This window comes from Haliotis cracherodii, unplaced genomic scaffold (assembly GCF_022045235.1).
Source record: "Haliotis cracherodii isolate W230 unplaced genomic scaffold, xgHalCrac1.p SCAF_13, whole genome shotgun sequence".
NCBI lineage: Eukaryota > Metazoa > Mollusca > Gastropoda > Lepetellida > Haliotidae > Haliotis > Haliotis cracherodii.
The window spans coordinates 33,199,299-33,211,137 of record NW_027266268.1 but is presented as its reverse complement, the minus strand read 5'-3'; the positions used below and the strand labels follow the sequence as shown (position 1 = coordinate 33,211,137).

Here is an 11,839-nt window from a genome sequence, read left to right as displayed (position 1 = left end):
ATTCTACATGAACAATCGGAATCATTCCAGCCACCCAGGTTACTGGGTCATAGACACGAGTAAGTTATCAAGTTGGTGCTGCCATTCCTCATGTTCACTGAACTTCAAAAAAGACTCATGAGTGAGTGAGTGAGTGAGTGAGTGAGTGAGTGAGTGAGTGAGTGAGTGAGTGAGTGAGTGAGTGAGTGAGTGAGTGAGTGAGTGAGTGAGTGAGTGAGTGAGTGAGTGCGTGCGTGCGTGCGTGAGTGAGTGAGTGAGTGAGTGAGTGAGTGAGTATGGTTTTACACCGCTTTTAGCAATAGTCCAGCAATATCACGGCGGGGGACACCAGAAATGGGCTTCACACTTTGTACCCATTTCGGGAATCAAACCCTGGTCGTTGGCGTGACGAGCGAACGCTTTAACCACTAGACTACCCAACCGCCCCAAAAGACTCATGAAAGAAACTGACATCAAATTTTGAGTTTTAAGGATGTTAAATAAAGTGCATGTAAATTCAGTTTTGCTGCTATTTTTAAGCATTAGGAACAAGAAAAATAACTGTTACCAAGGTGACCAGTAGTCATATTATTGCATGTTTATTGTCACAGGAACCAAAGAATTTACAGACATTTTATTTAAAACTTGCAGAATGTGGATCCATGATCCAAGTAATTGTGAGCGTAGGAGGAAAGCCCAAAGTGATGCAAGTCGTAGATGTTTACAACATTGGTACATTGCTGACAGACCTACAACCATAATCAGGCAAACCGGGATCTTTTCTGGCTTAACCAAGGGAAGCAACTCTGCACAATTGCAGCACCTAAGAGACTGGGCCACCTGTATCCCTTGATCCAAATAATGTGTTAAGATTGTCCAATAAATAAAACTGTTACATCTAACCTGCACGCGACCTGAATCTCTGACCACTCTGTCTCCTTAGGGCGCAGGTCCTCGATGGCCTTGGACCTGAACAGGGCATAGCTCTCACTGATCTTCTTCTTCAGCTCATCTGAAACAAACTCACATATAACAAGGTGTTCGAGATTATTGCACTTATATCATTGTATATAGCAACATGCATGCATGTGTGTGTGTGGCAGCTTGTACTAGTCTGGACTAGTGTCGATTTTATAGTGTAAGCCTACAGAGATACCATGCTGCAGTTTAACATGATAACCCCACTCTATATACTGTATACTGACTCCAAGAAGATGAGTCCTTGTTTTAAGCCCTTTGTGCCGATGCCAGGCAGGGTAAACTGCGCCAACGCAGGTTTGCTTGGCATGTATTAATGTAAGCAGAGTTAGCTCCCCTTGGTAGCTACAGTTCCTCCTAACCTAACTGGCGCTGGACCTTCCACTCTCCGAACGGATGCTCTACCACTAGACCACTAGATGAGTCTTTGTTTTAGGCCCTTTGTGCCGATGCCAGGCAGGGTAAACTGCGCCAACGCAGGTTTGCTTGGCATGTATTAATGTAAGCAGAGTTAGCTCCCCTTGGTAGCTACAGTTCCTCCTAACCTAACTGGCGCTGGACCTTCCACTCTCCGAACGGATGCTCTACCACTAGACCACTAGATGAGTCTTTGTTTTAGGCCCTTTGTGCCGATGCCAGGCAGGGTAAACTGCGCCAACGCAGGTTTGCTTGGCATGTATTAATGTAAGCAGAGTTAGCTCCCCTTGGTAGCTACAGTTCCTCCTAACCTAACTGGCGCTGGACCTTCCACTCTCCGAACGGATGCTCTACCACTAGACCACTAGACGAGTCTTTGTTTTAGGCCCTTTGTGCCGATGCCAGGCAGGGTAAACTGCGCCAACGCAGGTTTGCTTGGCATGTATTAATGTAAGCAGAGTTAGCTCCCCTTGGTAGCTCGCCTGTCTTGGGAGGCTCACTTGGGTTTCGCGGTTCGTTTCGAGTGTTGCCAATAAATATCATCAAGTGTTTACCTGTGTCCTGTCGATGTGTGACAAGTGTACAGTTCCTCCTAACCTAACTGGCGCTGGACCTTCCACTCTCCGAACGGATGCTCTACCACTAGACCACAGAGGCGATCACATGTAAGATGGAGACAGGAAGTGATTTTCCTGCCCGAATTTGTCTATTCGCCTCATTTTCAGCAGAGTTTAATGTTAATATTTGGACAGTTATGAGCTGAACTTACCTGACAGAAAGGAGATTTACTAGACACTGGCTTAGGGCCAGGAGCCAAAGTCACAAATAAATTTCAGAACATTATTACTTTCTTCATGCGGAGTATGTGAGTGAGTGAGTGAGTCCCACATTGTAACCAAGCGGGGAATCAAACATGATCTTCAGTGTGACAAGCAAACGCTTTATCCACTCGTCTACCCACACTCCTCCTTCTATGAGTAGTGAGTGAATGAGTATGGTTTTACGCTGCTTTCAGCAATATTGCCGCAATATCACAGCAGGAGAAACTGAAAATGAGCTTCACGCATTGTAACCATGTGAGGAATCGAACCTGTGTCTTTGGTGTGATAAGCAAACACTTTAACCACAAAGTGAGGTGAAATTGGGTTAAACGTCGAGTCCAAGATTATTGCACTTATATAGTGACGTGCATGAACGTGTGTGTGTGTGGCTGCTTGTACTAGTCCGGACTGATGCCGATTTATAGTGCTAGCTCACTGAGATACCATGCCGCAGTTTAACATGATTAGCCCACTCAGACACAGTATACTGACTCTGAGCTGACCAGTCCTTGTTTTAGACCCTTAATGCCGAGAGCCAGACAGGGTAACAACAAGTACCATCTTTTAACGTCTTTTGGTACGATGCGGTCGGGGATCGAACGCGGACCTTCCACTCCCCGGTTGGACGCTCTACCACTAGACCACGGAGGCTGTCTTAACCACTAGGCTACCCGACTGCCCCCCACTTCCAATGAACACACCTGAACATGATATGGTTGGCCTTGACTTGTAGTTGCCCATAGTCCAGTCACTGCTGCATCAGGGGAGGCATCCGCATCTTCATTAGCCGTGTACCTGACAAGGGAAATGACATGATGAGTGAGTGAGGCGAGGGGAATAGGGTTAAACTTCGCATTCAAGATTATTTCACTAACATAGTGATGTGTATGCACGTCTGTGTGTGGCTGCTTGTACGAGTTGAGACCTGGGAACACAGATATGGTGTGGACAAAATCAGGGGTAACCAGGATTTGAACCCACAATCATAGGTTTCTGGCATGCTCAAGGGAGGCAACTCTGCACAGCAAATTGATGACTGGGCCACCCCTGCCCCCTTGGTAACATTGAGTACATTTACCTGCTGATAAAGTACTGTCAAGTAGGACTGGGATGGGTAACTCGGGTACCCGGGTCGGGTGGGTACTGAGTAGGACCCGGGTACCCACAGGGCTACCCGGACCCGTGGCTAGTCACGTGATGTATTGTTTAATGACAAAAGTTATCTAGAACTCTATGGTTACACTACAAGTCACTAATGGTTGCATTTCTTTCTGACTACGCACCCATTCCTTCTGACTTTTCATATGGTTGAATAAAGATATAACATAAGTCAACTCCGGTGTATGAATGACCAGATTGTTTGATACATGTATCTTAATAAGTTTTGCAAGTGCTGTGGTAAAAAAAATACCCCAATCGGACATTTTGTATCTCTTGAGACCTACAGTGGGTACCCGGAGAGGGTCGGGTAATAGGGGAGTGGGTACCCGGGTAGTAAATTTGGACTTGTCCCAGCCCTACTGTCAAGTACACAGTTCATAGAGGTGTGGAGCTCTCGTGCCTTTTGAAACTTGTACATTTCATCAGTACAGGCCACAACAAACACTTGACTGAACGAACCATACAGTTTATATGAAATAGTACGATCTGCTCCAAACTCATGGCTGAGTGAACTCAACTGTCTCTTTCCAACAGATGATAATGAGAAAATCCAACAAAGATAGAGTTGAAGATTAAACTTATTTATTTTGATGTTATAGACATGAAAGACTCTATACATAAATTGTACAGGAATCACAAGTCTATGATGGTCTTACAAAATTTGAACAACTTTTGCAATGTTTCTGGTCGCTGATTTTTGAAAAGTAAGTTCATTTTATACATATAGGGTCTAATGTAGTAAAATCTATGTAAAAATTGTTTTCTTTCATTTTCAAAAGATTGACAAATAAACAAATAGTGGAATTCATCACATGTGTAAGATAGTTTACAAAGTGGACATTTTCTTTTCATCAAAATCTACTTTTTCCATTTTCCAGTTTCTATAGGTAACGTTTGGTTACAAGTTCTAAACTTAAGTAGGTATTCCCAAATGTTTTCCGTCAGTACATTCAAGTAATATTCAACACTTAGACAATCATGTTTTTTATACGACACACTGTGCCTTTTGAAGACTTATCTTTTACACTTTCCAAAACCATAGGTTAATGGCATTTAATTTTTCAGGGACTAAATGTTTTAGATAATTAGGATTGTTGAAATTTTGTGATAACCAGATGTAACTAAGTCCAAATTCATCAAAAGTGTTTTGATGTATGTCATCCATTTATGGTAACACTTTTTGAACTTATATACAAGGAAAGATAATTTTGATGTCCCGAAAAGTAACTTTGCCCCCAAACATATAATACTCTGTGGATGTGTCAAGCCTTAGTAAGTGTTTATACATGCTGTTTGGGCCTCAAGTGCTTATGCATGTTGAAAAAACAGTGTTGAAGAGAACAGCTGACAATATTTTGATTGATAGATCATTAATGTGAAGTTTAACTCAATGGATTTGTTGAACACGCATGGACATACTGCAAATAGCAAATTGTCACATTCCAATCAGACTAAACACCTGTCTGAAACACCTCACACGATCAGTTGAGAAACGAACACTGGTTATTATATCAAGCCTTTCAGCTTTTTTATTATATTTACACAAGGTGGTTTTGAGTGCTTTGAAACAAACTTGCAAACAAAGTTATCATCAGACTAAGTTTGATTAAAATGCGCATTTGTGAAAAAGTAAGTTTTGTGGTATTTTTTCATTATTTATTGAATATCTTACCATGTGTAGCAAAATTTGCAACATAACTTCAGTGGCAAGTGGCCAACAGTTTCATGTCTTCAGTCGGCTTTGAAGCGTCTAGATTGATTACGCCATTAAGCGTGTGGTCACATATTGTTAAGGGGGAGCAGATATAGAATATGTTCGCCACTATTGTTATTCAGTGATGCAAGGGTAGTCTGTTATACAGACCCTGAAACAAATATATCCATTACAGCCCATGCAAGTCTATTATGTTTGGCAAGTCTAGATTACTGCAGTATCTGAAAATGAAGAAAGTCTCTGGGCTCCTTTTTATTATATTTTATAACTATAATTTCACAACTGTTTTTTTTCAGTCTAATCCAAAGGCTAAGGATAGAGTTGTGGTAACCTCCCCCAAAGGATTGAAAAGGCACGCATTATAAGTATTTTGCGATTCTTGATATTTATTCTTTAGATGTATCAAGTTTTTATTAAACTATTGGGTGGCGAACAGATTCTATAATCGCACCGTTCAGGGTCTCGAAAAGAGGTGAGGCTCAAAAACATGCCAGTATCACCACCCCCAAAACAATATATTACTAAAAGTATTGATCAGCAATGCATACATATCTAACGTCTGGAGTGGGGGATAAGGGCGTAAGTCTTTTCCTCTCTCTCTATGTGTGTGTGTGTGAAAATAATTAACAATGCCTATCATCTTAGAGCTTGGTTAATAATGTTTTTGTTATCTAAGGTTAGTAGTCAGAATCATGTGATTTAAATTGATATTAAAGAGCGTGCACTATATCTGCTCTAGGTTATGGGTGTGTCAACATTGGCACGAGAAATGATTTTGACATTGTAACGTAAGAAAAGTTGTAAAATTACAAACTGAAGGACAATATTTATGTTTATATTTCATTTCTATATGGCGTCATCGAACTGTACCTTGCATTCTCTGTGGACATCAGAATGAAACAGCAAACTTTTACAGTAATGACACATCGAGTATTTTTGACGGGAAAGTCATCCGAAAGTTTTACACCATGGGCGCAGACATCTTGAATCTCACGGATCGGCGCGCACCTGCGAGACCAAACGAGACTTCACGGCATACATTGGATACGATGACAACATGACCCTAAGGCGATACGTGTGGATGTTGTGCTCGAAAATAATTTCTTAATTGACTGATAACATGGATGTACCCTGATAGAATAAATCAAATGACGAAAATGTCGTGCAACTGGCTGACAGAGGAATATTTTTCGCATTTGATCGGGGGTGATAAGAAATCACACTCGGCACTGGAAATGCTGGTGGATGATCTGCACACTTCAAAAGAAAGTACAATAGGTCGTTTCCTCTGTCACTCTGGATCGGAAGACTTCCTGTGGGGTTTGGTCAGACTCTTAGGAAGTGACATTCCCAGGTGAGGTTTCATGACAATCTGACAATAGTGACAGAAATATGTTTTCTCATGGTGGTATGCAAATGTATTGACAAAATCTGTGTAAACATATAAATCTTAAATTAGATCTATATGTAAAAATCTGGTAGATCTAATAAAATTTACCCTTTGTTAAAATGATATGCCATGGAAAATATAACTAAATAATTAACACAAGGTAACCATTGCTTTAAAGTACTTAGTGATATTCTTTAATTATTTCAATAGTGTACAATAGATAAAATGTTGATTGTATGAAACTATTGCTTGAAAAATATAGATCTAGTTTGTCATGAATATACAATTTAAAATTTCATGTTACACTGTAACAAAAACGTGTTGTACTTGCAACATTTTTCATGATTATTAAAATTTCTGCCATTGCAGTGATAAACTTATAGCGGTGATAAACTTATCAGCATGGTATATATAATATGATACCTGTTATTGCAAAAGAATTGTTACTGCAAAAAATACAACATTTGTAATGCTCACTTAGTTTTGCAAACATGGCAAATGTCAGATAACATTATAAAAAATATTAACATGGTCAGGTATTTTTTTTTTATATCGCTGCCGCATCAGATCAGGGTCTCTTGTCCATCACTTTCTCAATCATGTCCTTCACTGTTAATGAAAGGAAAACAAATACTGTATACGACGTAATAAGTGCCCCCCTCTAATAAGCCCCCATGGCGATATTTTATTTCTAATTTTGAGAGCGCCCTGTGCGCTTATTACGTCAAATACGGTAAGTCTTTACTTGGCAGGAGTGTGTTAGTGTGACAAGCGCTGGTTTCAGTTGATCCTTTATCTTTAATCAATAGGCCCACCATTACTTCTGTGGCATCCCATGGCAAGATGGCCAGAATGTGACCACATCTATTCATATTTGCTATTTGCAAAGATTATTGGAATTGTGAACATAAATAACACTGAAACATTTTTGTACATTCCGTATTCGACGTAATAAGCGCTCCGCTCTAATAAGCGCCCATGGCGAGATTTGCTAATATATTGGCTAGTGAACAATCCCAATTAGTACCCCTTCCGACCCCTTTTCGCATATAATTTGCACTCGTGTGTTATATGCACCCTTTATTATTGGCAATTAAATTCTGGAAAAATATATCTGTCGAATATAAACATTACAGGCTGTCAGCATAAACCATGAAATTTATCTTTCAACTTTGTTTTTTTCACCAAAATAATATTCTAATAAGAGCCCCCTATTTCTAGTTTTGAGAGCGTCCTGGGCGCTTATTACATCAAATACGGTATTGTTCTTGTGAAAACATGGGGTTTTATCATGGTCAGGCATTGTCTGCTGTTCTCCTTTAGGCCACACACTTTTTATGTTTTGTTTCACAGCCCCATCTTAAAATTAGCTGGTCCAAGAAATATATCAAACATACTCAGAGCTCCAGATAACCTGCGTATCTGCTAAAATATGCACCCGAAATGCCGAAATACGCTGTAAAATATAATCCAAGCATATCAAATACGCGACAAACATTACAGATACGCTACAAATAAAAAACTTGTGCCTATCATCAAAATATTGTGAAATAACCCTGTGTATACGATTAGCAAATCAGCAACTTATTTTGAAATTATAAACGGCATTCCATCAACCTTGCCAAACTCCACGATGACAGTTACATCATGATCATTTGCCATCACACTTTCTTGTGGAAGTATCATGGTATTTTTGAGTCCTATAAAGCTCTCGAACCTACACGACACCAGTTTGCAAGGACTAGATGAATAGTGTTTTTAAATATTTAACTTAAAATACCCAAATGTGTTAAAACTAGTGGGTAACAGAAATTTGAATACCCAGATAGAATTACCAATACCCAATGATTTTAAAATGCATGGGTAAAATACCCACAGCACCAAAAGCTTATCTGGAGCTCTGCATACTAATACCTAGTAATCATGGTAATATAGACACTCTTAAACAATAAATAATTTTATTTCATAAATAAACCCGTGTAACAGGAAATTAAAAAGGTGTGGCCTTAAGGCTATATCCTGTGTATAACATAATGTTACATTGTTTGAGGCATCAACACTGAATGTGATGAATGTTTTTGTTCTTCAGAGTTTGTCTAGAGTTTGCTGTCAAGAAAACTTTGCAGCTATCACACAAATGCCTACAGCTATATAAAACAAGTTGATCTTAATATGCTTAAGTGCATATGACATGTCATGTTTGTTGGAGTAAAATATTTTGTTTTTAATTCTATTAGAGGGGAGATAAGTCTTGTATCTGTTCAACCCAAATTAACTTTTGTGATGATGTATACCGTTCACATGTGACTGTCTGCAATATTGATAATTGGGCATGTATATAAGGTATTGGGACTGTTTTGTCATGTTAGTCAACAACAACAATGTTGTCTATTTGAAGAATAAACATAAACAACTTGTATCATGAAGATCACTCTTTTTTTTATTTCATATTTGAGATTTATTACAGCTCATCGGCAGAAGTTCGGATTAAATAAAAATGAATAGCTATGTCAATCATTGATTTATTTATTTATATGAAAGTCATTATGCTGTGGAGTTAAAACTGCCGCTGGCTTCTTGAATCACTGATAGTCATGTAGAGATGGAATTCATTTATAGAGGGTCTGTATTACTAGAGGGCGACATAATAAATATAGATATTTTTATGTTTAATTTAGTTTTTGGATTGGCTGCTTTTCAGTAGGAGTGGCGGGCCTGTGAAACAAAAATAAAAACTGTGTGGCCTAAGTCATGTATATTACGGGTGCACAGTAAAACTGTTTACTGGTAAATCACTTTTCTTTTTACAAAAATATGGACACAATATTATTTTTTATATATTCTGTATATCAGATGATTTCAAATATAAATTTTGGATAATGTGTTTTGTTATAAACTTGCCAAATACCTTTATAAGGTACCTGTAATTCCAAAATGCAAAGTATTTTTTTCTTGTGAAGATCGTGGTTAGCTGGTTAGTTCATAGTTATGTCCCTTAAAACAACAAATAAAACTTTCAACATGTTCAGTGCATTGTGTTAAAAGGTATGTGATATCACACAGCACCTGGTGTAATCAATGCTCATGGACAATGATGGACTAACGTTCACTGTCTGTGATCACGATAATGAACATTTTTTCTTTTCTTGTCTGAAATAGGAACGGAGACCGGGGTATATCTTGATTTCAGAGATCCTTAATCTGTAGCAATGAAGCCAAAGAATTGTAGATTACAGACATTTTTGTTCAGGGCTTGTATGAGCTTGATGAGTGAAGGGATTCACAGCCAAGGTGTATTTTTTGTCTGATTTGCATTCCTTGTAGTTTGAACCACATCATCGCTCATTCAGTACTAACATACTAATATTGTTATCATGCTTGTAGTATGACACTGCCCTGGGGATGCCGGGTTAGAATAAGTCCCCAGCAACCTATACTGGTTGTAGGAGATGACCTGATCATGTTAATGGATTGTCAGCATGGTCAGACTCATGATTGCGTATCATTGTACCCAGTTACATGGATCATTGTACCCAGTTACATGGATCATTGTACCCAGTCACATGGATCATTTTACCCAGTTACATGGATCATTGTACCCAGATACATGGATCATTGTACCCGGTGACATGGATTATTGTACCCAGTGACATGGATCATTGTACCCAGTTACATGGATCATTGTACATGGTTACATGGATCATTGTACCCGGTTACATGACATCATTGTACCCGGTTACATGGATCATTGTACCCAGTTACATGACATCATTGTACCCGGTTACATGGATCATTGTACCCAGTTACATAGATCATTGTACCCAGTTACATGACATCATTGTACCCAGTTACATGGATCATTGTACCCAGTTACATGACATCATTGTACCCGGTTACATGGATCATTGTACCCGGTTACATAGATCATTGTACCCAGTTACATGACATCATTGTACCCAGTTACATGGATCATTGTACACGGTTACATGGATCATTGTACCCGGTTACATGGATCATTGTACCCGGTTACATAGATCATTGTACCCAGTTACATGACATCATTGTACCCGGTTACATGGATCATTATACCCAGTTACATGGATCATTGTACCCAGTTACATGACATCATTGTACCCAGTTACATGACATCATTGTACCCAGTTACATGGCATCATTTTACCCAGTTACATGGATCATTGTACCCAGTTACATGACATCATTGTACCCGGTTACATGGATCATTGTACCCAGTTACATAGATCATTGTACCCAGTTACATGACATCATTGTACCCAGTTACATGGATCATTGTACACGGTTACATGGATCATTGTACCCGGTTACATGGATCATTGTACCCGGTTACATGGATCATTGTACCCAGTTACATGACATCATTGTACCCAGTTACATGGATCATTATACCCAGTTACATGGATCATTGTACCCAGTTACATGACATCATTGTACCCAGTTACATGACATCATTGTACCCAGTTACATGACATCATTTTACCCAGTTACATGGATCATTGTACCCAGTTACATAGATCATTGTACCCAGTTACATGACATCATTGTACCCAGTTACATGGCATCATTTTACCCAGTTACATGGATCATTGTACCCAGTTACATAGATCATTGTACCCAGTTACATGACATCATTGTACCAAGTTACATGGATCATTGTACCCGGTTACATGGATCATTGTACCCGGTTACATGGATCATTGTACCCAGTTACATGGATCATTGTACCCGGTTACATGGATCATTGTACCCAGTTACATGGATCATTGTACCCGGTTACATGGATCATTGTACCCAGTTACATGGATCATTGTACCCGGTTACATGGATCATTGTACCCGGTTACATGGATCATTGTACCCGATTACGTGGATCATTGTACCCGGTTACATGGATCATTGTACCCAGTTACATGGATCATTGTACCCGATTACATGGATCATTGTACCCAGTTACATAGATCATTGTACCCAGTTACATGGATCATTGTACCCAGTTACATGGAGCATTGCTCATAATATAGATCACTGGATTGTCAGGTCCAGAGTCGATTATTTACAGGCAACAGTAATCATGGTAATACAGCTGAAATTTTTATAACAAATGTATATTTGAGATAACACTTATCTTATTTAAGTACAGATTCTAGTACTTTTTGGTGGTTAGGTCCCATCTGGGACTCGAACCCACACTGGCAGAGTGAGGCACCTAATCGCCAGCACATACAGTCTTCGATCTTACCACCCAGCCATCGAGGCTTCCACAAGCTCACGAACATTTACAACGTGCCAGCATTTTGTTAGCCATTGAATGGAGGCATTCTTGATGGCATGCTCGGTGACACTT

The 11,839-nt window shown here is 39.4% G+C and overlaps 2 protein-coding genes across 2 annotated transcripts in view; one reads left to right on the top strand and one right to left on the bottom strand.

The window, feature by feature from the left end:
- The window catches only part of LOC139459872 (serine/threonine-protein kinase TNNI3K-like), a 38,811-nt gene extending 32,760 nt beyond the window's left edge, over positions 1 to 6,051 (bottom strand). The window contains exons 1-3 of the mRNA XM_071241583.1: positions 5,941 to 6,051; positions 2,897 to 2,990; positions 883 to 991 (exon numbers count right to left, since the gene is read on the bottom strand). Of these exons, the coding sequence (XP_071097684.1) occupies positions 883 to 991; positions 2,897 to 2,936 (149 nt within the window). The 5' untranslated portion in view covers positions 2,937 to 2,990; positions 5,941 to 6,051. The remainder of the gene's footprint in view (positions 1 to 882; positions 992 to 2,896; positions 2,991 to 5,940) is intronic.
- Positions 6,052 to 6,227: 176 nt separating this feature from the next.
- LOC139458630 (uncharacterized) overlaps positions 6,228 to 11,839 on the top strand; it is a 62,168-nt gene continuing 56,556 nt past the window's right edge. The window contains exon 1 of the mRNA XM_071240053.1: positions 6,228 to 6,424. Coding sequence (XP_071096154.1) covers positions 6,228 to 6,424 — 197 coding nt within the window. The remainder of the gene's footprint in view (positions 6,425 to 11,839) is intronic.